This window comes from Artemia sp. Qi Xiang Cuo, chromosome 18 (genome assembly GCF_049724085.1).
Source record: "Artemia sp. Qi Xiang Cuo chromosome 18, ASM4972408v1, whole genome shotgun sequence".
Lineage (NCBI taxonomy): Eukaryota > Metazoa > Arthropoda > Branchiopoda > Anostraca > Artemiidae > Artemia > Artemia sp. Qi Xiang Cuo.
In genome coordinates this window covers 58,794,687-58,822,353 of record NC_142811.1, presented here as the reverse complement: position 1 = coordinate 58,822,353, position 27,667 = coordinate 58,794,687, and the positions used below count along the sequence as shown (strand labels likewise).

At 32.9% G+C, this 27,667-nt stretch overlaps 1 protein-coding gene across 1 annotated transcript in view; it reads left to right on the top strand.

The window, feature by feature from the left end:
• LOC148941706 (adhesion G protein-coupled receptor L2-like) overlaps positions 1 to 27,667 on the top strand; it is a 224,013-nt gene that overhangs the window by 139,925 nt on the left and 56,421 nt on the right. Inside the window, exon 10 of the mRNA XM_089104233.1 lies at positions 6,140 to 6,206. Coding sequence (XP_088960359.1) covers positions 6,140 to 6,206 — 67 coding nt within the window. The remainder of the gene's footprint in view (positions 1 to 6,139; positions 6,207 to 27,667) is intronic.

Here is a 27,667-nt window from a genome sequence, read left to right as displayed (position 1 = left end):
ACGCCCATAATTCCCCCAATCACATCCAATCAGAATTTTGAGATAACCATTTTGTTCAGCGTAGTTGATTTCCTGATAGAAAATAGATTTTTGAGGAGGACACTCTCCTACAACCCTCAGGGCAAGAGTTTTAAGTTATGCCCTGGGGGCATATAAGGTTTTTATAGAAGGCGTTATAGTAGAAACTTCAAAACAGGCCCATTCGATTGGAAATTCAAAGGGCTAGTGCCCTTTTTAATAGTCGAAAGTGATTGGAGGGCAACTAGCCCCCCCCCCCCTACGCCCATCATTTCCCCAAACACATCCAATCAAAATTTTGAGATAGCCATTTTGTTCAGCGTAGTTGATTTCCATACAGAAAATATGTTTTTGAGAAGGACAATCCCCCACAACTCTCAGGGCAAGGGTTTTAGGTTATGCCCTGGGGGCAAATAAGGTTTTTATACAAGGCGTTGTCGTAGAAACTTCAAAAAAGGCTCATTCGATTATAAATTCAAAGGTAATTTTTTTTTATTATTAAGCCTACTTACCCATTGTACATTTTGAATTAAGACCCGATATTAGATTTCTTCTTTTTACGTGTGCTGACTGGAATGCCCAACATGTGCATTCGGATTTTACGTTTATGCTATTCGACCGGAAAATAAAAAATACTGAAAATGATTAAAAAAAAAGAATACGACGATGTTGAAAAGAAATAAATGTTATGTTTTTATTACAGAATTTATATTCAGAATTAATTGATGTAGATGTAGAGTAGATCTTTACAGCCACCCCCCCCCCAACCTTTTAACAAATTATGTATATTCCTGAAAATAAATGAGAGTTAGAATGTTTTTGTTTTACTAAACACCTAGCAGGCATCTGCCCTCCTCCCTAAAAAAAGAATAATAAGAACAAAAAAATTATTTATAGCCTATACCGTGTGCCTTAACCTTTCTTAATTTAGTAGGGTTCAAATATAAGTAAAACCAATAAATCGGATCCAAACTGGATGTAAGATAAAATTTCGCCATTGAAACGCTCTTTATTTTGTATTTTAAACGAAATTCTTGAATAAATACCAGAAATCGCTGTATTATTTTTACATTTAAATCATAGACAAATACGCCTTAAATTATTCCAAAGAAATCAAGAAGAATCAAAAATCAGGACTTAAGAAAATGAAGCGAAAATAGTGAAAGTTTTTAGTTTATTTAGCAGTAATAAAGGCCATTAAACTCCCCCTTCCCCAGAAATTTCCCCCAACCGTCGGAAAATTTCCCCAGGAAAATCGCCCATGGTAAAATCTCCCAATTTTCCTTTCATAAAAACAGCCTAGACCAGAAATAGTCGCGAGAATCAAGAGGTATTAAATAGCAACCCCCCGCCCCTTCCTTTGAACTAATTATGTTTATACCTGAAGGCCCAGTGAGAGTTAGAATGTTTTAGTATTAACACACACCTATTAGGCATCTGCTCTCCTCCCTAACAAGGAAAGAAACAGAGAGTGTAAGGCAGTGGCGGATCCAGGGGAGGGGAGAGGGGGGCGCCCACCCTAACGTAGTATAAAGTAATGTAATTTACCTAATTAACGCAAGAGTGCGTTAATTAAACTTGCTCCTAACGCAAGTTTATTGGATCAACCTATTTTGCGCCCCCTCCCCTCCCCGTAAGAAAATCCTGGATCCGCCTCTGGTGTTAGGGCACTTTAACTTTTAATTTGTAATTCAATGAACCCCGTTCCAAAGTTTATGCGACCACCTCTTCCACATAAAGTGCCCCTGCAAAATAAATAAGTATTAATTCATTGAACCCTTATGGCCCTTTACTTAGGTAACGCTATAATAGCATTACTTCTGACCCAAAAAGTTGAGTAGAAATTTCTGCTTCATTTTTTATGAATATCCAAAATTATCTGAGGGGAATATGTTTGGGGGAGCATATTCCACGGCTGGGAAGTTTCTGCTGGGTGGAATTTAACGCAGGAGAATGGTCAGCAGGAAAAGAAAATGTTCTTGGAGGGGGGAGGAATTTCCCAGGGGGTGAGTTTTCTAAATGTGAATTATTCAGGGAGGGGACTAAACCCATTCGATAATATTCTAAATTTTATATCTGAAAGTAACGGGAAAAAAGAATCAACGGAAATGTCAGAGAAAGCACTTCAGGTTCCTTTAGACGATTATTTTCGGGTCTTTTGAAGAAAGACATTTTCAAAAGACAGATTATTTTCATTTGTATTACTTTCTCTGTGGCTGCTCAATTATACATCTGATGGGGGAGACTTCCCCCCATCACTGTTTACGCTAAGGTTTCAGTTTTTATCTCAAGGATTAAAAATGAACGCAATCCGATAAAAGTTTAACTCAAAATAACATATATAGAATAATATATGCACATAACAAGGAACAATTAATCAAAATTGCATATCATGAGTTGAGGCTCACCCAGATCATGAGGCAGGGGCCTCACCATTCCACAATCTATGAAAGCAATCCTGCAATAACTAAAAATATAAAGTATTTTTGAGTATTTTAACGTCTTCCACAACTCAAACGGTCCAACATTCTACAGCCCAAAGAGTCTGTCTAATCTTCTAAATGGGAACGGATGAGATAAGTAAAGTTCCGCTGCGTATTGGATGAGTCTCCAACCTCAACTTCCCCCTTTCCTACTGTCGACGCTAAGGTTTTCTTCTTTATGCCAACTACGCTTTCCCCACCCCAAAGAGTTTAATAAAGTAAAGTTGTGTAAGGGAAAAACACACAGTAAATCTATTATAAAATACTTAAAATTACAGTCATACTTAAAATAAGGTTAAAATACATACTTTGCGATGAATTCTAAGTTATTGTGGCACAAAAAAATCCGAAAAATGGTCAAATCAAAACGATACTGTTCTTTCTGTATCAAAAAATGGAATGAAACAGAATGAATTCGATCCATTCATTGTTGCGTGAAAAAATCAGGTTTTATTTTTCAGAGGCATGTAATTAGGCTGTCTATAGTAAAGGCCATAAGTGTTCAATGTTTTATTATTATTAATTTAAAAAAACCTTACATAAAAATAAGTTTTCTAAGAAGAGTAAAGAGCCATATTGAACTCAGGACCAGCAGAAATTAATTCCTATTATAGTTAAAACTCAAAAAGACCAGAAATTACTGTTAAAGAATAAACAAAACCCTGAATAAACAGAAATTAAAATTAACTATCTTACCAACATAAAGATAACCGGTGCAAATATAAATAAATGAATAAATCTTATATAGCTTCAAAATTTTTTATTATTTTCCCCCCAGAACTGCTTTATATGCAAGGGTTAAAAATACCATTTCTTTAAAAATAGTTGAAAGGTTAAGTAAAAAAATTATGGCGTCGACAAAACCTCCCAAGGCCCGAGGGCAGGAAGGGATTCTCGTAAAAAATTTAGAGAGCGCTCATTTGATTGGAAATTGGAAGTTCTAGTCCAGCTCTTAAGAGTCAAAATTGATCGAAGGGCAAATAACCCCCCCCCGCCCTTTTTCCCCACCACTTCCTTTGAACTAATTCTGTTTATACCTGAAAGCCCAATGAGAGTTAGAGAATATTTTGGTATTAACACACACCAATTAGGCATCTGCTCTCCTCCCTAACAAGGAAAGAAACAGAGAGTGTAAGGCAGTGGCGGATCCAGGGGAGCCCCCCCCCCTAACGTAGTCTAAAGTAATGTAATTTACTTAATTAACGTAAGATTGCGTTAATTAAACTTGCTATTTTTTCAATCCATTCATTGTTGTCAATCGCTGTCCACCAGTTATGCAAGCTGTCTATTGTTCATATATAAGGTTTTTATCAAAGGGGTAATCGCATAGACTTTGAAAAAAGCCTCATTCGATTTAAATTGAAAGTTCTAGAACCATTTTTTAAAGTCAAGAACAATCGTACAGAAAGCAACCCCCCCCCCATGCCATAAAAACTTTAAACTTTTTGCAATCAAAAACGAACAAAAATTAATTTTTAAAAAAATCAAAAAAAAAAAAATTCAAAGAAAAGTAAAGGCTATTTTAAACTTAAACTCAGGAGATACAAACACCTGTGAAAATTCAAACTCAAAACGACCAGAAATTACTATTAAACAATAAATGAAACCCAAGACGAACAGAAATTAAATAGACAATCATAGCAAAAAACACACAACAAGTAATACTATAAATGAATCAATAAATCTTAAAGTGAGTAATGCTTCGATTGAATATGAAAATCAAGCTTAAAACGAAAAAAAATTGTTTGATATTAAAGCATAAATGAAAATTAAAATGAACAGAAATTAAATAAACAATCATAGCGAAAAACACACAACAAGTAATAATATCAATGAATAAACAGATCTTAAAGCGAGTAATGCTTAGATTGAATATGAAAATCAAGGTTAAAACAAAAAAAATAGTTTGCTATTAAAGTATAAATGAAACTTAAAACAAACAGAAATTAAATAAGCAATCAATGCAAACAAACATGCAATATATATTAATGTAAATGAATAAATAAATCTTAAAACAAGTGAAACTTAAATTGAATATTCAAATCAAGTTTGAATCGAATAAAAATAACTATAAACTAGAGTTTGGGTATGGTTTCACTGCTGGAGCTTAAACCCTACTACGTCATTGGGGCTGCACTGAAAACGAATTATATTACAAATGTTTTCTTTTGTACTTAATATTGAAGATAAATATTAAAATTACAGTAAAATTTTGAACTGACGAGCTTTCAGCAATTAATATGACTATACATAAGACATTCAGTTTAATTTATTAGTTCTTTCCAAGATTAGTCAAGACAAATATAGTTTCACTACAAACAAAATTTTGGATACTGCCGCCTTCTTTAACTGTAAAAACCTAAGGCCTTTTGAGTCATTGGCGCTTCACTGAAAACGAATAACTCGTATATTACAAATTTATCCTTTTCCAGAACTTACAGCATTGAAAATGAAAATAAAAATTAGAGTGAAAAAAGAATCTTGACCTGAAGGATCTTTCAACAATTAATATCATTATATATGTAATATTGAATTTGATTTTGTTTATACTTTACAATACTTTTCAAGACTCATATAGTTTTAAGTAAGGCGCCAATGACACAGCAGGTTTTAGGCTTCTGCAGTGAGGCGATACCAAACTCTTGTTTGTAGTTTTTTTTATTCGATTCATTGTATATTCAATTTAAGTTTCACTTGTTTTAAGATTTATTTATTCATTTACCTTAATATATATTGTTTTTTTGTTAGCATTGATTGTTTATTTAATTTCTGTTCGTTTTAAGTTTCATTTATATTTTAATAGCAAACTATTTTTTTTTTCGTTTTAAGCTTTATTTTTATATTCAATCTAAGCATTACTCGCTTTAAGACCTGTTTATTCATTGATATTATTACTTGTTGTGTGTTTTTCGCTATGATTGTTTATTTAATTTCTGTTCGTTTTGGGTTTCATTTATTCTTTAATGTAATTTCTGGTCGCTTTGAGTTTGAATTTTAACAGGTATTTGTATCTTCTGAGCTTAAGTTTAAAATGGCCTTTACTTTTCTTTGAAAAACTTATTTTTCGGAAAGTTTTTTTAATTAATCTCTAGTAAAAGTTAAAATTGGTATACGTTGCAAAAATGTTAGATAAGCTTCTTGAGGGTACTATGAGACTAATAGGATTCAAGCTAGTTCACGTATAAAACTTCAAGTCAATTGAAGTACAAAGCCAAGGTCCTAAACAATCGATGTCCTAGGCCAGCTGAAATTCAAAAGAATATGTAACTCTGAACGATCCCTATTTTTGCATTTCTTTTTTCCGACTTCTCCACAAGCATGTTACACAAGCCACTGGATACTAAATATACTATTTCATGGCATGTACATCAGCCTATGTCTCGGAATCTGTTTTTGGGGGAGCAAAAAATTTGACGGTGGAGAAATTGAATCAACAGAAAAGAAAAACAGGGGTATTGCAGGAAGCTGGTAAGAAAATGCGGAAAAGTCCTAGGATCTTTAAATTGGAGGGAGCTAAACACTTGTCCATGGTTAAGATACTTAAACATTTAACTAGCCCGTTTGGTAATGTAACTGATATGCAAAGCATCTTTTTTTTTTGTCTTGCTTTATTAGTTCAAAATCTATTTTTTTTTAAGATGCTGGCTGAACCGACACAATGGTTTCATATGGGCTTTCAACGCACCCGTATTATTCATAGCCTTGGTAAGTCTCTCTCTCTCTCTCTCTCTCTCTCTCTCTCTCTCTCTCTCTCTCTCTCTCTCTCTCTCTCTCTCTCTCTCTCTCTCTCTCTCTCTCTCTCTCTCTCTTCCTATATCCCTCTTGCTCTCTTTCTCCTCTTTCTCCCTCTCTCTCTCTCTCTCTCTCTCTCTCTCTCTCTGTCTCTCTCTCTCTCTCTCTCTCTCTCTCTCTCTCTCTCTCTCTCTCTCTCTCTCTCTCTCTCTCTCTCTCTCTCTCTCTCTCTCTCTCTCTCTCTCTCTCTCTCTCTCTCTCTCTCTCTCTCTCTCTCTCTCTCTCTCTCTTTCTTCCTCTTTCTCTCTCTTCCTCTCTCCTCTCTCTCTCTCTCTCTCTCTCTCTCTCTCTCTCTCTCTCTCTCTCTCTCTCTCTCTCTCTCTCTCTCTCTCTCTCTCTCTCTCTCTCTCTCTCTCTCTCTCTCTCTCTCTCCTCTCTCTCTCTCTCTTAATATCCGTCACTCTTCCCATTCTATTTTCCTTCTTTCTTTCTTACTCTTTTTACATATTCCACAATGGAAAAGAATTCTATGACACCTAGGTTTTAGTAATTATTTTTGTTTAGAAATTTGACCTTACTTTAGAAACTGCTAGTAGAGATGACCCTAAAGCTCATGACACTCACCCCTGCTGCCACCTACAACTTTTTTACATAGTTTAATGGGGACAGTGTCAATGACCTCTTTCTCCAAGGTCTCTTTCTCCAGGTGTGTTTTTTGGCACGCTCGAGGCGAATGTTATGATCCAGAAATAGGAAACGTTGTCTGACAGGTGACGTCAAGTTAATTAATGTCTTTGGAGTTCGACCAGAATTGTTTCCAGGGCAAAGTATAGATCACACGTGACAGCTGATGTCATGATTGATTGATTTGACACGAAAGGGGAATTAAATTGTTGTTTCTAAGGGGAATTATTGATTTACGAAAGGGGAATTAATTTGTTGTTTCCAAAGAGAATTGTTTCCGAGCGAATGTCTATATTAATGTCTTTGGAGTTCTACCAAGAGAATTGTTTCCGACCGGATGTTTTGATCTTAGCGATGAATTGTTTTAGCGCGGGAATCAGGTTTCTTAGTAATTTGAAATGCGTCATCGCAGAGATGCCAAAAACAAAAGGAACACGCTGAAATTACGTTTAGGGATTATTTGGGCGAAATCGTTTTAGACATTTTATGGAATTATTTCGGCGAAACAGTTAGAGACATTTTAAAAGATGATTTAAAAGATGATTTTAGAAGAAGATTTGAGAGTGAAACTCTGTGGTCGTTATAATACACAAGTTCCATTTGAACAGTGTCTAGAGGTCCTCTACCCCAACCCCAAAGGGTCCCGATCCCCCTACCCAACCCCGAAGGAAGCCCCCGGTCCTCAAAGGTTCTCCGGGCTCCCAAAGGGCCCCCCGGCGCCCAAAAGGCTCCCGAGCCCCCATTTTAATACTTTTAAGGCTTTATTATATCTTTTCAGAACAAATTATTATTTTAGGGAATTATTTCGGCGAAACAGTTAGAGACATTTTAAAAGATGATTTAAAAGATGATTTTAGAAGAAGATTTGAGGCTGAAACTCTTTGGTCGGTATAATACACAAGTTCCATTTGAACAGTGTCGTGAGGTCCTCTACCACAACCCCAAAGGGTTCCTATCCCCCTACCCAACCCTGAAGGAAGCCTCCGGTCCTCAAAGGTCCCACACGCTCCCAAAGGACCAGCCGGCCCTAAAGGATCCCCTTGACCCTCAAAAGCCCTCCCCGGATCCCGTCTTTCGTTGATATGTGTTATCTGAAACTTATGATTTGTGATATGTAATTTATTATTTCGAACTATTCTGAGCTAGATTTCTTAGTCGTCTGTTGGTGTGTGTTGTCTGAAACCTATGATTTGGGATGGGTGGATTGCAATTTTTGACTTTTCTGAGCTGGATTTCTGAGCCGTTCATAGGTGTGTGTTGTGTGAAACTTATGATTTGGGATGGTTAATTGCTATTTCCGTCTTTTATTAGCTAGGTTTCTTAGCCTTTCATAGGTGTGTGTTGTCAGAAAATTATGATTTGGGATGTGTAGTTTGCTATTTGGTCTTTTCAGAGCTAGGATTCTTAGTCCCTCATAGGTGTTTGTTGTCTGAAACCTATAGTTTGGGATGAGTAGTTTGCTATTTCAGGCTTTTATGAGCTAGGTTTCTTAGCCTTTCATAGGTGTGTGTTGACTGACACCTATGATTTGGGATATGTAAATTACTATTTCGGGCTTTTCTGAGTTGGATTTCTTAGTCTTTCATAGGTATTTGTTGTCTGAAACCTATGATTTGGGATGTGTTGGAATATTTCAGTAGCGTTTTTTTATGGTTTACCCTGTCAGAGTTACATTCGTTTGATTTTTCAAACTTCATTTTGGATTTCCTTCGTCGAAATGCAAGAGTTGGAATATTTCAGTAGTGTTTTGTCGTGGTTTACCTTGTCACAGTTACATTTTGTTGATTTTTCAAAGTTCATTTTGAGTTTCTTTCATTGAAATGCAAGAGTTGGAATATTTCAGTAGCGTTTTTTCGTGGTTTACCTTGTTACAGTTAAATTTTCATGATTTTTCAAACTTCATTCCGAATTTCTTTCGTTGAAATGAAAGAGTTGGAATATTACAGTAGAGTTTTGTTGTGGTTTACCTTTTCATAGTTACATTTTCTTGATTTTTCAAAGTTCAATTTGAATTTCTTTCATTGAAATGCAAGAGTTGGAATATTTCAATAGTGTTTTGTCGTGGTTTACCATGTCACAGTTACATTCCTTTGATTTTTCAAAGTTCATTTTGGATTTCTTTCGTTGAAATGCAAGAGTTTGAATGTTTCCGTAGTATTTTGTCGTGGTTTACATTGTCACAGTTACATTCTCTTAATTTTTCAAAATTCATTTTGGATTTCTTTCGTTGAAATTCATGAGATGGAATATTTCAGTAGTGTTTCGTCGTGGTTTACCTTGTCACAGTTACATTCTCTTGATTTTTCAAAGTTCCTTTTGGATTTCTTTCATTGAAATGCAAGAATTGGAATATTTCAGTAGTGTTTTGTCGTGATTTACCTTGGCATACTTACATTCTCTTGATTTTTCAAAGTTCATTTTGGATTTCTTTCATTGAAATGCAAGAGTTGGGATATTTCAGTATTTTTTTGTTGTGGTTTACCTTTTCACACTTACATTTTCTTGATTTTTCAAAGTTCATTTTCAATTTCTTTCGTTGGAATGCTAGAGTTGGAATATTTCAGTAGTGTCTTGTCGTGGTTCACCTTGTCACAGTTACATTCTCTTGATTTTTCAAAGTTCATTTTGAATTTCTTTCGTTGAAATGCGAGAGTTGGAATATTTCGGTAGTGTTTTGTCGTGGTTTACCTTGTCAGAGTTACATTCTCTTAATTTTTCAAAGTTTACTTTGAATTTCTTTCGTTGAAATGCAAGAGTTGGAATATTTCAGTAGTGTATTGTCGTGGTTTACCTTGTCACAGTTACATTTTCTTGATTTTTCAAAGTTCATTTGGATTTCTTTCGTTGAAATGCAAGAGTTGGAATATTTCAGTAGTGTTTAATCATGGCTTACCTTGTCACAGCTACATTCTCTTGATTTTTCAAAGTTCATTTTGAATTTCTCTCGTTCAAATGCAAGAGTTAGAATATTTCACTAGTGTTTGTTTGCGGTTTACCTTGTCACAGTTACATTCTCTTGATTTTTCAAAGTTACTTTTGGATTTCTTTCATTGAAATGCAAGAGTTGGAATATTTCACTAGTGTTTTGCCGTGGTTTACCTTACCACACTTACATTCTCTTGATTTTTCAAAGATCATTATGGACTTCTTTCATTGAAATGAAAGAGTAGGAATATTTCAGTAGTGTTTTGTCGTGGTTTACTTTGTCACAATTACATTCTCTTGATTTTTCAAGGTTCATTGTGGATTTCTTTCGTTGAAATATGTTTTGTTGTGCTTTACCTTGACACAGTTACATTTTCTTTATTTTTGTGTGGTTAGCTTAGGCTAGATCAAGTTATGTTAGGTTAATTTAGGTTAGGTTTGGTTAGCCTACGTCCACGCGCGTACGTAGGCTAACCTAACCTAACCTAACCTAACCTAACCTAACTTGATCTAGCCTAACCTAACCTAACAAAAATCCAGAAAATGTAACTGTGTCAAGGTAAAGCACAACAAAACATATTTCAACGAAATAAATCCACAATGAACTTTGAAAAATGAAGAGAATGTAATTGTGACAAAGTAAAACACGACAAAACACTACTGAAATATTCCTACTCTTGCATTTCAATGAAAGAAGTCCATAATGATCTTTGAAAAATCAAGAGAATGTAAGTGTGGTAAGGTAAACCACGGCAAAACACTAGTGAAATATTCCAACTCTTGCATTTCAATGAAAGAAATCCAAAAGGAACTTTGAAAAATCAAGAGAATGTAACTGTGACAAGGTAAACCACAAACAAACACTAGTGAAATAATCCAACTCTTGCATTTCAACGAGAGAAATTCAAAATGAACTTTGAAAAATCAAGAGAATGTAACTGTGACAAGGTAAACCACGACAAAACACTAGTGAAATAATCCAACTCTTGCATTTCAATGAAAGAAATCCAAAATTAACTTTTAAAAATCAAGAGAATGTATCTGTAACAATGTAAGCCATGATAAAACACTACTGAAATATTCCAACTCTTGCATTTCAATGAAAGCAATCCAAAATGAAATTTGAAAAATCAAGATAATGAAACTGTGACAAGGTAAGCCATGAGTAAACACTACTGAAATATTCCAACTCTTGCATTTCAACGAAAGAAATCCAAAAAAACTTTGAAAAATCAATAAAATGTAACTGTGACACGGTAAACCACGACAAAACACTACTGAAATATTCCATCTCAAGCATTTCAACGAAAGAAATTAAAAATGAACTTTGAAAAATCAAGAGAATGTAACTGTGACGTGATAAACCATGACAAAACACTTCTGAAATAGTCCAACTCTTGCATTTCAACGAAAGAAATTCAAAATGAACTTTGAAAAATTAAGAGAATGTAACTATGACAAGGTAAACCACGACAAAACACTACTGAAATATTCCAACTCTTGCATTTCAACGAAAGAAATTCAAAATGAACTTTGAAAAATTAAGAGAATGCAACTATGACAAGGTAAACCACGACAAAACACTACTGAAATATTCCAACTCTTGCATTTGAACGAGAGAAATCCAAAATGAACTTTGAAAAATCAAGAGAATGTAACTGTGTTAAGGTAAACCACGACAAAAAACTACTGAAATATTCCAACTCTTGCATTTCAATGAAAGAAATCCAAAATGAACTTTGAAAAATCGTGAGAATGTAAGTGTGACAAAGTAAACCACAACAAAACACTACTGAAATATTCCAACTCTTGCATTTCAATGAAAGAAATCCAAAATAAACTTTGAAAAATTATGGGAATGTAACTGTGAGATGGTAAACCACGATAAAACACTACTGAAATAATCCCACTCTTTCATTTCAATGAAAGAAATTCAAAATGAACTTTGAAAAATCAAGAAAATGTAACTGTGACAAGGTAAACCACGACAAAACGCTTCTGAAATATTCCAACTCTTGCATTTCAACTAAAGAAATCCAAAATGAACTTTGAAAAATCAAGCGAATGTAACTGTGACAAGGGAAACCACGACAAAACACTACTGAAATATTCCAATTCTTGCATTTCAATGAAAGAAAACCGAAATGAACTTTGAAAAATCAAGAAAATATATATGTGACAAGGTAAACCACGACAAAACGCTTTCTGAAATATTCCAACTCTTGCATTTCAACTAAAGAAATCCAAAATGAACTTTGAAAAATCTTGCGAATGTAACTGTGACAAGGTAAACCACGACAAAACACTACTGAAATATTCCAACTCTTGCATTTCAATGAAAGAAAACCGAAATGAACTTTGAAAAATCAAGCGAATGTAACTGTGACAAGGTAAACCACAAGAAAACACAACTGAAATATTCCAGCTCTTGCATTTCAACGAAAGAAATTGAAAAATGAACTTTGAAAAATCAAGAAAATGTAACTGTGACAAGGTAAACTCCGACAAAACACAACTGAAACAGTCCAACTCTTTAATTACAAATAGATAAATCAATAATGAAGTTTGAAAAGTCATGCGAATTTAAGTCCGAAAAGTTAAACCACGACAAACCACTACTGAATTAATACAACTTTTGAATTTCAGAGATATCAATTAAAAATTAACTGTGATAAACCAATAAGATGTAACAGTGACAAGGTAAACCCTGACAAACACTACTGAAATATTCCAACTCTTGCATTTCAACGAAAGGAAATCCAAAAGGAACTTTGAAAAATCAAGGGAATGTAACTGTGACAAGGTAAACCACTACAAAACGCTACTGAAATAAACCCACTCTTGCATTTCAAGGAAAGAAATTCAAAATGAACTTTGAAAAAAATCAAGAGAATGTAACTGTGACAAGGTAAACCACGACAAAACGCTATTGAAATATTCCAACTCTTGCATTTCAAGGAAAGAAATCCAAAATGAACTTTGAATAATCAAGAGAATGTAACTGTGACAAGGTAAACCACTACAAAACGCTACTGAAATATTCCAACTCTTGCATTTCAAGGAAAGAAATCCAAATGAACTTTGAAAAATCAAGAGAATATAACTGTGACAAGGTAAACCACGACAAAACACAACCGAAATATTCCAACTCTTGCATTTCAATGAAAGAAATTCAAAATGAACTTTGAAAAATCAAAAAAATGTAACTGTGACACGGTAAACCACAACGACACACTACTGAAATATTCCAACTCTTGCATTTCAACGAAAGAAATTCAAAATGAACTTTGAAAAATCAAGAGAATGTAACTGTGACAATGTAAACCACATCAAAACACTACTGAAATAGTCCAACTCTTGCATTTCAACGAGATAAATACAAAATAAACTTTGAAAAATCAAGAGAATTTAACTATGACAAGGTAAACCACGACAAAATACTACTGAAATATTTCAACTCTTGCATTTCAACGAAAGAAATTCAAAATGAACTTTGAAACATCAAGAGAATGTAACTGTGAAAAGGTAAACCACGACAAAACACTACTGAAATAATCCAACTCTTGCATTTCAATGAAAGAAATTCAAAATGAACTTTGAAAAATCCAGAAAATGTAATTGAGACAAGGTAATCCACAACAAAACACTACTGAAATATTCCAACTCTTGCATTTCAACGAAAGAAATCCACTGAAATATTCCAACTCTTGCATTTCAACGAAAGAAATCCGAAATGAACTTTGAAAAATCAAGGGAATGTAACTGTGACAAGGTAAACCACGACAAAACACTACTAAAATATTCCAACTCTTGCATTTCAATGAAAAAAATCCAAAATGAACTTTGAAAAATTAAGAGAACGTAAGTGTGACACTGTAAACCAAAACAAAACACTACTGAAATATTCCGACTCTTGCATTTCAACGAAAGAAATTCAAAATGAACTTTTAAAATTAAAGGGAATGTAAGTGTGACAAGTTAAACGACGACATAACACTACTGAAATAATCCAACTCTTGCACTTCAACTATATAAATCCAAAATGAACTTTGAAAAATCAAGAAAATGTAGCTGCGATAAGGTAAGCCATGACAAAACACTACTGAAATATTCCAACTCTTGCATTTCAATGAAATAAATTCAAAATAAACTTTGAAAAATCCAGATAATGTAACTTAGAAAAGGTGAACCACAACAAAACACTATTGAAATATTCCAACTCTTGCATTTCAACGAAAGAAATCCACTGAAATATTCCAACTCTTGCATTTCAACGAAAGAAATCCAAAATGAACTTTGAAAAATCAAGTGAATGTAACTGTGACATGGTAAACCACGACAAAACACTACTGAAACATTCCAATTCTTGCATTTCAATGAAATAAATTCAAAATGAACTTTGAAAAATCAAGAGAATGTAACTGTGACAAGGTAAACCACGCCAAAACACTACTGAACTATTCCAACTCTTGCATTTCAACGAAAAAAAATCCAAAATGAACTTTGAAAAATCAAGGGATTGTAAGTTTGACAATGTAAACCACAATAACAGACTACTGAAATATTCCAACTCTTGCATTTAAATGAAATAAATTCAAAATGAACATTGAAAAATCAAGAGAATGTAACAGTGACAAGGTAAACCACAACAAAACGCTACTGAAATAATCCAACTCTTGCATTTCAATGAAAGAAATTCAAAATGAACTTTAAAAAATCAAGCGAATGTAACTGTGACAAGGTAAACCAAGACAAAACATTACTGAAATAATTCAACTCTTGCATTTCAGCGAGATAAATTCAAAATGAACTTTGAAAAATCAAGAGAATGTAACCGTGACAAGGTAAACCACAACAAAACGCTACTGAAATATTCCAACTCTTGCATTTCAATGAAAGAAATCCAAAATGAACTCTGAAAAATCAAGGCAATCTAACTGTGACAAGGTAAACCACAACAAAACACTACTGAAATATTCCAACTCTTGCATTTCAACGATAGAAATTCAAAATGAACTTTGAAAAATTAAGAGAATGTAACTGTGACAAGGTAAACCCTGACAAACACTACTGAAATATTCCAACTCTTGCATTTCAATGAATGAAATTCAAAATGAACTTTGAAAAATCAAGGGAATGTAACTGTGACAAGGTAAACCACTACAAAACGCTACTGAAATAATCCCACTCTTGCATTTCAAGGAAAGAAATTCAAAATGAACTTTGAAAAAAATCAAGAGAATGTAACTGTGACAAGGTAAGCCACGAAAAAACGCTACTGAAATATTCCAACTCTTGCATTTCAAGGAAAGAAATCCAAAATGAACTTTGAATAATCAAGAGAATGTAACTGTGACAGGGTAAACCACTACAAAATGCTACTGAAATATTCCAACTCTTGCATTTCAAGGAAAGAAATCCAAATGAACTTTGAAAAATCAAGAGAATATAACTGTGACAAGGTAAACCACGACAAAACACTACTGAAATATTCCAACTCATGCATTTCAATGAAAGAAATTCAAAATGAACTTTGAAAAATCAAAAGAATGTAACTGTGACACGGTAAACCACAACAAAACACTACTGAAATATTCCAACTCTTGCATTTCAACGAGATAAATCCAAAATGAACTTTGAAAAATCAAGAGAATGTAACTGTGACAAGGTAAACCACGACAAAACACTACTGAAATAATCCAACTCTTGCATTTCAATGAAAGAAATCCCAAATGAACTTTGAAAAATCAAGAGAATGTAACTGCGACAAGGTAAGCCATGACAAAACACTACTGAAATAATCCAACTCTTGCATTTCAATGAAAGAAATTCAAAATGAGCTTTGAAAAATCAAGAAAATGTAACTGAGACAAGGTGAACCACAACAAAACACTATTGAAATATTCCAACTCTTGCATTTCAACGAAAGAAATCCACTGAAATATTCCAACTCTTGCATTTCAACGAAAGAAATCCGAAATGAACTTTGAAAAATCAAGGGAATGTAACTGTGACATGGTAAACCACGACAAAACACTACTAAAACATTCCAACTCTTGCATTTCAATGAAAGAAATTCAAAATGAACTTTGAAAAATCAAGAGAATGTAACTGTGACATGTTAAACCACAACAAAACACTACTGAAATATTCCAACTCTTGCATTTCAACGAAAAAAATCCAAAATGATCTTTGAAAAATCAAGACAATGTAACTTTGACAATGTAAACCACGACAAAACACTACTGAAATATTCAAACTCTTGCATTTCAATGAAAGAAATACAAAATGAACTGTGAAAAATCAAGAGAATGTAACTGTGACATGGTAAACCACGACGAAACACTACTGAAATAATCCAACTGTTACATTTCAATGAAAGAAATTCAAAATGAACTTTGTAAAATCAAGAGAATGTAACTGTGACAAGGTAAACCACAACCAAACACTACTGAAATATTCCAACTCTTGCATTTCAACGAAAGAAATTCAAAATGAACTTTGAAAAATCAAGAGAATGTAACTTTGACAAGGTAAACCACGATAAAACACTACTGAAATAATTCAACTCATGCTTTTCAACGAGAAAAATACAAAATAACCTTTGAAAAATCAAGAGAATGTTACTGTGACAAGGTACAACACAACAAAACACTACTGAAATAATCCAACTCTTGCATTTCAATGAAAGAAATTCAAAATGAACTTTGAAAAATCCAGAAAATGTAACTTAGACAAGGTGAACCACAACAAAACACTATTGAAATATTCCAACTCTTGCATTTCAACGAAAGAAATCCACTGAAATATTCCAACTCTTGCATTTCAACGAAAGAAATCCAAAATGAACTTTGAAAAATCAAGGGAATGTAACTGTGACGTGGTAAACCACGACAAAACACTACTGAAACATTCCAACTCTTGCATTTCAATGAAAGAAATTCAAAATGAACTTTGAAAAATTATGAGAATGTAACTGTGACACGGTAAACCACAACCAAACACTACTGAAATATTCCAACTCTTGCATTTCAACGAAAGAAATTCAAAATGAATTTTGAAAAGTCATTAGAATGTAACAGTGACAATGTAAACCACGACAAAACACTACTGAAATATTTCAACTCTTGCATTTCAATGAAAGGAAATTCAAAAATGAACTTTGAAAAATAAAGCGAGTGTAACAGTGACAAGGTAAACCACAACAAAACACAACTGAAATATTCCAACTCTTGCATTTCAATGAAAGAAATTCAAAATGAACTTTAAAAAATCAAGCGAATGTAACTGTGACAAGGTAAACCACGACAAAACATTACTGAAATAATTCAACTCTTGCATTTCAGCGAGATAAATTCAAAATAAACTTTGAAAAATCAAGAGAATGTAACCGTGACAAGGTAAACCACAACAAAACGCTACTGAAATATTCCAACTCTTGCATTTCAATGAAAGAAATCCAAAATGAACTCTGAAAAATCAAGAAAATCTAACTGTCACAAGCTAAACCACAACAAAACACTACTGAAATATTCCAACTCTTGCATTTCAACGATAGAAATTCAAAATGAACTTTGAAAAATTAAGAGAATGTAACTGTGACAAGGTAAACCCTGACAAAACACTACTGAAATATTCCAACTCTTGCATTTCAACGAAAGGAAATCCAAAAGGAACTTCGAAAAATCAAGGGAATTTAGCTGTGACAAGGTAAACCACGACAAAACGCTACTGAAATATTCCAACTCTTGCTTTTCAACGAAAGAAATCCAAAATGAACTTTGAATAATCAAGAGAATGTAACTGTGACAGGGTAAACCACTACAAAACGCTACTGAAATATTCCAACTCTTGCATTTCAAGGAAAGAAATTAAAATGAAATTTGAAAAATCAAGAGAGTGTAAGTGTGACAATGTAAACCACCAAAGAACACTACTGAAACATTCCAACTCTTGCATTTCAATGAAAGAAATTCAAAATAAACTTTGGAAAATAACGAGAGTATAACTGTTAAAAGGTAAAGCCCGACAAAACACAAATGAAATTTTCCAATTCTTGCATTTCAAGGAAAGAAATTCAAAATGAACTTTGAAAAATCAAGAGAATGTATCTGTGATAAGGTAAACCACAACCAAACACTACTGAAATATTCCAACTCTTGCATTTCAACGAGATAAATCCAAAATGAACTTTGAAAAATCAAGGGAATGTAACTGTGACAAGGTAAACCACGACAAAACATTACTGAAATAATCCAACTCTTGCATTTCAATGAAAGAAATTCAGAATAAACTTTGAAAAATCAAGAGAATGTAACTGTGACAAGGTAAAACACGACAAAACACTACTGAAATAATCCAACACTTGCATTTCAATGAAAGAAATTCAAAATGAACTTTGAAAAATCAAGAAAATGTAACTGTGACAAGGTGAACCACAACAAAACACTATTGAAATATTCCAACTCTTGCATTTCAACGAAAGAAATCCACTGAAATATTCCAACTCTTGCATTTCAACGAAAGAAATCCGAAATGAACTTTGAAAAATCAAGGGAATGTAACTGTGACATGGTAAACCACGACAAAACACTACTGAAACATTCCAACTCTTGCATTTCAATGAAAGAAATTCAAAAGGAACTTTGAAAAATCAAGAGAATGTAACTGTGACACGGTAAACCACAACCAAACACTACTGAAATATTCCAACTCTTGCATTTCAACTGAAGAAATTCAAAATCAACTTTGAAAAATCAAGAGAATGTAACCGTGACAAGGTAAACCACGACAAAACACTACTGAAATAATCCAACTCGTGCATGTCAACGAAATAAATCCAAAATGAACTTTAAAAAATCAAGATAATGTAACTGTGACAAGGTAAACCAAGACAAAACACTACTGAAATAATCCAACTCTTGCATTTCAATGAACGAAATTCAAAATGAACTTTGAAAAATCCAGAGAATGTAACTTAGACAAGGTGAACCACAACAAAACACTACTGAAATATTCCATCTCTTGCATTTCAACGAAAGAAATCCGCTGAAATATTCCAACTCTTGCATTTCAACGAAAGAAATTCGAAATGAACTTTGAAAAATCAAGGTAATGTAACTGTGACGTGGTAAACCACGACAAAACACTACTAAAACATTCCAACTCTCGCATTTCAATGAAAGAAATTAAAAATGAAATTAGAAAAATCAAGAGAATGCAACTGTGACAAGTTAAACCACAACAAAACACTACTGATATATTCCAACTCTTGCATTTCAACGAAAGAAATTCAAAATGAACTTTGAAAAATTAAGAGAATGTAACTGTGACAAGGTAAACCCTGACAAACACTACTGAAATATTCCAACTCTTGCATTTCAACGAAAGGAAATCCAAAAGGAACTTTGAAAAATCAAGGGAATGTAACTGTGACAAGGTAAACCACTACAAAACGCTACTGAAATAATCCCACTCTTGCATTTCAAGGAAAGAAATTCAAAATGAACTTTGAAAAAAATCAAGAGAATGTAACTGTGACAAGGTAAACCACGACAAAACTCTATTGAAATATTCCAACTCTTGCATTTCAAGGAAAGAAATCCAAAATGAACTTTGAATAATCAAGAGAATGTAACTGTGACAGGGTAAACCACTACAAAACGCTACTGAAATATTCCAACTCTTGCATTTCAAGGAAAGAAATCCAAATGAACTTTGAAAAATCAAGAGAATATAACTGTGACAAGGTAAACCACGACAAAACACTACTGAAATATTCCAACTCATGCATTTCAATGAAAGAAATTCAAAATGAACTTTGAAAAATCAAAAGAATGTAACTGTGACACGGTGAACCACAAGCAAACACTACTGAAATATTCCAACTCTTGCATTTCAACGAAAGAAATTCAAAATGAACTTTGAAAAATCAAGAGAATGTAACTGTGACAAGGTAAACCACAACCAAACACTACTGAAATATTCCAACTCTTGCATTTCAACGAGATAAATCCAAAATGAACTTTGAAAAATCAAGAAAATGTATCTGTGACAAGGTAAACCACGAGAAAACACTACTGAAATAATACAACTCTTGCATTTCAAGGAAAGAAATCCAAATTGAACTTTGAAAAATCAAGAGAATGTAACTGTGACAAGGTAAACCACTACAAAACACTACTGAAATAATCCAACTCTTGCATTTCAATGAAAGAAATTCAAAATGAACTTTGAAAAATCCAGAAAATGTAACTTAGACAAGGTGAACCACAACAAAACACTATTGAAATATTCCAACTCTTGCATTTCAACGAAAGAAATCCACTGAAATATTCCAACTCTTGCATTTCAACGAAAGAAATCCGAAATGAACTTTGAAAAATCAAGGGAATGTAACTGTGACATGGTAAACCACGACAAAACGCTACTGAAATATTCCGACTCTTGCATTTCAAGGAAAGAAATCCAAATGAACTTTGAAAAATCAAGAGAATATAACTGTGACAAGGTAAACCACGACAAAACACTACCGAAATATTCCAACTCTTGCATCTCAATGAAAGAAATTCAAAATGAACTTTGAAAATTCAAAAGAATGTAACTGTGACAAGTTAAACCTAAAACAAAATATACTTAAATATTACACAACTTTCATTTCAATGAATTAAATTCAAACTGAACTTTTAAAAATTAAGAGAATATAACTGTGACAAGGTAAACCACAACAAAACACTATTGAAATATTCCAACTCTTACATTTCAATGAAAGAAATCCACAATGAACTTTGAATAATCAAGAGAATGTAACTGTGACATGGTAAACCACGACAAAACAATGCTGAAATATTAAAACTCTTGCATTTTAATGAAATAAATTCACAATGAACTTTGAAAAATCAAGAGAATGTAATTGTGACAAGATTAACCACAACAAAACACTACTGGAATACTCCAACTCTTGCATTTCAATGAAAGAAATTCAAAATGAACTTTGAAAAATCAAGAAAATGTAACTTAGACAAGGTGAACCACAACAAAACACTATTGAAATATTCCAACTCTTGCATTTCAACGAAAGAAATCCACTGAAATATTCCAACTCTTGCATTTCAACGAAAGAAATCCAAAATGAACTTTGAAAAATCAAGTGAATGTAACTGTGACATGGTAAACCACGACAAAACACTACTGAAACATTCCAACTCTTGCATTTCAATGAAAGAAATTCAAAATGAAATTTGAAAAATCAAGAGAATGTAACTGTGACACGGTAAATCACAACAAAACACTACTGAAATATTCCAACTCTTGCATTTCAACGAAAGAAATTCAAAGGAACTTTGAAAAATCAAGAGAATGTAACTGTGACAAGGTAAACCACTAAAGAACATTACTGAAATAATTCAACTCTTGCATTTCAATGAAAGAAATTCCAAATTAAACTTTGAAAAATCAAGAAAATGTAACTGTGACAAGGTAAACCACGACAAAACACTACTGAAATAATCCAACTTACATTTCAATGAAAGAAATTCAAATGAACTTTGAAAAATCAAGAGAATGTAACTGTGACAAGGTGAACCACAAAAAAAAACTATTGAAATATTCCAACTCTTGCATTTCAACGAAAGAAATCCACTGAAATATTCCAACTCTTGCATTTCAACGAAAGAAATCCAAAATGAACTTTGAAAAATCAAGGGAATGTAACTGTGACATGGTAAACCACGACAAAACACTACTGAAACATTCCAACTCGTGCATTTCAATGAAAGAAATTCAAAATGAACTTTGAAAAATCAAAATAATGTAACTGTGACACGGTAAACCACAACCAAACACTACTGAAATATTCCAACTCTTGCATTTCAACGAAAGAAATTCAAAATGAACTTTGAAAAATCAAGAGAATGTAACTGTGACAAGGTAAGTCACGACAAAACACTACTGAAATATTCCAACTCTTGCATTTCAATGAAAGGAAATTCAAAATGAACTTTGAAAAATCAAGGGAATGTAACTGTGACAAGGTAAACCCTGACAAACACTACTGAAATATTCCAACTCTTGCATTTCAACGAAAGGAAATCCAAAAGGAACTTTGAAAAATCAAGGGAATGTAACTGTGACAAGGTAAACCACTACAAAACGCTACTGAAATAATCCCACTCTTGCATTTCAAGGAAAGAAATTCAAAATTAACTTTGAAAAAAATCAAGAGAATGTAACTGTGACAAGGTAAACCACGACAAAACTCTATTGAAATATTCCAACTCTTGCATTTCAAGGAAAGAAATCCAAAATGAACTTTGAATAATCAAGAGAATGTAACTGTGACACGGTAAACCACTACAAAACGCTACTGAAATATTCCAACTCTTGCATTTCAAGGAAAGAAATCCAAATGAACTTTGAAAAATCAAGAGAATATAACTGTGACAAGGTAAACCACGACAAAACACTACCGAAATATTCCAACTCATGCATTTCAATGAAAGAAATTCAAAATGAACTTTGAAAAATCAAAAGAATGTAACTGTGACACGGTAAACCACAACCAAACACTACTGAAATATTCCAACTCTTGCATTTCAACAAAAGAAATTCAAAATGAACTTTGAAAAATCAAGAGAATGTAACTGTGACACGGTAAACCACAACCAAACACTACTGAAATATTCCAACTCTTGCATTTCAACGAGATAAATCCAAAATGAACTTTGAAAAATCAAGAGAATGTAACTGTGACAAGGTAATGCACGACAAAACACTACTGAAATAATCCAACTCTTGCATTTCAATGAATGAAATCCAAATGGAACTTTGAAAAATCAAGAGAATGTAACTGTGACAAGGTAAACCACGACAAAACACTACAAAAATAATCCAACTCTTGCATTTCAACGAAATAAATTCAAACTGAACTTTGAAAAATCAAGAGAATGTAACTTTGACAAGGTGAACCACAACAAAACACTATTGAAATATTCCAACTCTTGCATTTCAACGAAAGAAATCCACTGAAATATTCCAACTCTTGCATTTCAACGAAAGAAATCCAAAATGAACTTTGAAAAATCAAGACAATGTAACTGTGACATGATAAACCACGACAAAACACTACTGAAATATTACATCTCTTGCATTTCAACAAAAGAGATTCAAAATGAACTTTGAAAAATCAAGAGAATGTAACTGTGACAAGGTAAACCACGACAAAACACTACTAAAATAATTCAACTCTTGCATTTCAATGAAAGAAATCCAAAATGAACTTTGAAAAATCAAGAGAATGTAACTGTGACAAGGTAAACCACGACAAAACACTACTGAAATAATCCAACTTGCATTTCAATGAAAGAAATTCAAAATGAACTTTGAAAAATCAAGAAAATGTAACTGTGACAAGGTGAACCACAACAAAACACTATTGGAATATTCCAACTCTTGCATTTCAACGAAAGAAATCCACTGAAATATTCCAACTCTTGCATTTCAACGAAAGAAATCCGAAATGAACTTTGAAAAATCAAGAGAATGTAACTGTGACGTGGTAAACCACGACAAAACACTACTGAAACATTCCAACTCTTGCATTTCAATGAAAGAAATTCAAAATGAAATTTGAAAAATCAAGAGAATGTAACTGTGACACGGAAACCACAACCAAACACTACTGAAATATTCCAACTCTTGCATTTCAACGAAAGAAATTCAAAATGAACTTTGAAAAATCAAGAGAATGTAACTGTGACAAGGTAAACCACAACCAAACACTACTGAAATATTCCAACTCTTGCATTTCAACGAAAGAAATTCAAAATGAACTTTGAAAAATCAAGAGTATGTAACTTTGACAAGGTAAACCACGACAAAACACTACTGAAATAATCCAACTCTTGAATTTCAATGAAAGAAATTCAAAATGAACTTTGAAAAATCAAGAGAATGTAACTGTGACAAGGTAAACCACGACAAAACACTACTGAAATATTCCAACTCTTACATTTCAATGAAAGAAATTCAAAATGAACTTTGAAAAATCCAGAGAATGTAACTTAGACACGGTGAACCACAACAAAACACTACTGAAATATTCCATCTCTTGCATTTCAACGAAAGAAATCCGCTGAAATATTCCAACTCTTGCATTTCAACGAAAGAAATTCGAAATGAACTTTGAAAAATCAAGGGAATGTAACTGTGACATGGTAAACCACGACAAAACACTACTGAAACATTCCAACTCTTGCATTTCAATGAAAGAAATTCAAAATGAAATTTGAAAAATCAAGGGAATGTAACTGTGACACGGTAAACCACAACCAAACACTACTGAAATATTCCAACTCTTGCATTTCAACGAAAGAAATTCAAAATGAACTTTGAAAAATCAAGAGAAGTAACTGTGACAAGGTAAACCACGACAAAAAACTACTGAAATATTCCAACTCTTGCATTTCAATGAAAGGAAATTCAAAATGAACTTTGAAAAATCAAGAGAATGTAACCGTGACAAGGTAAACCACAACAAAACGCTACTGAAATAATCCAACTCTTGCATTTCAATGAAAGAAATTCAAAATGAACTTTAAAAAATCAAGAGAATGTAACTGTGACAAGGTAAACCACGACAAAACATTACTGAAATAATTCAACTCTTGCATTTCAGCGAGATAAATTCAAAATAAACTTTGAAAAATCAAGAGAATGTAACCGTGACAAGGTAAACCACAACAAAACGCTACTGAAATATTCCAACTCTTGCATTTCAATGAAAGAAATCCAAAATGAACTCTGAAAAATCAAGAAAATCTAACTGTGACAAGGTAAACCACGACAAAACGCTACTGAAATAATCCCACTCTTGCATTTCAACGAAAGAAATTCAAAATGAACTTTGAAAAATCAAGCGAATGTAACTGTGACAAGGTAAACCACGACAAAACATTACTGAAATATTCCAACTCATGCATTTCAATGAAAGAAATCCAAAATGAACTTTGAAAAATCAAAAAAATGTAACTGTGACAAGGTAAACCACAACAAAACACTACTGAAATATTCCAGCTCTTGCATTTCAACGAAATAAATTGAAAAATGAACTTTGAAAAATCATGAGAATGTAACTGTGACAAGGTAAACCACAACAAAACACTACTGAAATATTCCAACTCATGCTTTTCAACGAAAGAAATCCACAATGAACTTTGAAAAATCAAAAAAATGTAAGTGTGACAAGGTAAACCACAACAAAACACTACTGAAATATTCCAACTCTTGCATTTCAATGAAAGAAATTGAAAATGGACTTTGAAAAATCTAGAGAATGTAAGTGTGACAAGGTAAACCACGACAAAACACTACTAAAATAATTCAACTCTTGCATTTCAATGAAAGGAAATCCAAAATGAACTTTGAAACGTCATGAGAATGTAAGTGTGACAAGGTAAACCACGACAAAATACTACTGAAATATTCCAACTCTTGCATTTCAATGAAAGAAACCCAAAATGAACTTTGAAAAATCAAGAAAATGTAACTGTGACAAGGTAAACCACGACAAAACGCTACTGAAATATTCCAACTCTTGCTTTTCAACAAAAGAAATTCAAAATGAACTTTGAAAAATCAAGAGAATGTAAGTGTGACAAGGTAAACCACAACAAAACGCTACTGGAATATTCCAACTCTTGCATTTAAATTAAATAAATTCAAAATGAACTTTGAAATATAAAGAAAATGTAACTGTGACAAGGTTAACCACGACAAAACACTACTGAAATATTCCAACTCTTGCATTTCAATGAAAGAAATCCAAAATAAACTTTGAAAAATCAAAAAAATGTAACTTAGACAAGGTAAACCATGACAAAACACTACTGAAATATTCCAACTCTTGCATTTCAACGAAAGAAATCCAAAATGAACTTTGAAAAATCAAGAAAATGTAACTCTGACAAGGTAAACCACATCATAACACTACTGAAATATTCCAACTCTTGAATTTCAATGAAAGAAATCCAAAAGGAACTTTGAAAAATCAAGAGAATGTAACTGTGATAAGGTAAACCACAACAAAACACTACTGAAATATTCCAGCTCTTGCATTTCGACGAAAGAAATTCAAAATGAATTTTGAAAAATCAAGAGAATGTAGCTGTGACAAGGTAAACCACGACAAAACACTACGGAAATATTCCAACTCTTGCATTTCAATGAAGGAAATTCAAAATGAACTTTGAAAAATCAAGGGAATGTAACTGTGACACGGTAAACCACAACCAAACACTACTGAAATATTCCAACTCTTGCATTTCAACGACAGAAATGCAAAATGAACTTTGAAAAATCAAGAGAATGTAACTGTGACAAGGTAAACCACAACCAAACACTACTGAAATATTCCAACTCTTGCATTTCAACGAGATAAATCCAAAATGAACTTTGAAAAATCAAGAAAATGTAACTGATACAAGGTGAACCACAACAAAACACTATTGAAATATTCCAACTCTTGCATTTCAACGAAAGAAATCCACTGAAATATTCCAACTCTTGCATTTCAACGAAAGAAATCCAAAATGAACTTTGAAAAATCAAGGGAATATAACTGTGACATGGTAAACCACGACAAAACACTACTGAAATATTCCAACCCTTGCATTTCAACGAAAGAAATTCAAAATGAACTTTGAAAAATCAAGAGAATGTAACTGTGACACGGTAAACCACAACCAAACACTACTGAAATATTCCAACTCTTGCATTTCAACGAAAGAAATCCTAAATGAACTTTGAAAAATCAAGAGAAGTAACTGTGACAAGGTAAACCACAACCAAACACTACTGAAATAATTCAACTCTTGCATTTCAACGAGATAAATCCAAAATGAACTTTGAAAAATCAAGAGAATGTAACTGTGACAAGGTAAACCACGACAAAACACTACTGAAATAATTCAAATCTTGCATTTCAATGAAAGAAATCCAAAATGAACTTTGAAAAATCAAGAGAATGTAACTGTGACAAGGTAAGCCATGACAAAACACTACTGAAATAATCCAACTCTTGCATTTCAATGAAAGAAATTCAAAATAAACTTTGAAAAATCAAGAAAATGTAACTGAGACAAGGTGAACCACAACAAAACACTATTGAAATATTCCAACTCTTGCATTTCAACGAAAGAAATCCACTGAAATATTCCAACTCTTGCATTTCAACGAAAGAAATCCAAAATGAACTTTGAAAAATCAAGGGAATGTAACTGTGACATGGTAAACCACGACAAAACGCTACTGAAATAATCCAACTCTTGCATTTCAATGAAAGAAATTCAAAATGAACTTTAAAAAATCAAGCGAATGTAACTGTGACAAGGTAAACCACGACAAAACATTACTGAAATAATTCAACTCTTGCATTTCATCTAGATAAATTCAAAATGAACTTTGAAAAATCAAGAGAATGTAACCGTGACAAGGTAAACCACAACAAAACGCTACTGAAATATTCCAACTCTTGCATTTCAATGAAAGAAATCCAAAATGAACTCTGAAAAATCAAGAAAATCTAACTGTGACAAGGTAAACCACGACAAAACGCTACTGAAATAATCCCACTCTTGCATTTCAACGAAAGAAATTCAAAATGAACTTTGAAAAATCAAGCGAATGTAACTGTGACAAGGTAAACCAAGACAAAACATTACTGAAATAATTCAACTCTTGCATTTCAATGAAAGGAAATTCAAAATGAACTTTGAAAAATCAAGAGAATGTAACCGTGACAAGGTAAACCACAACAAAACGCTACTGAA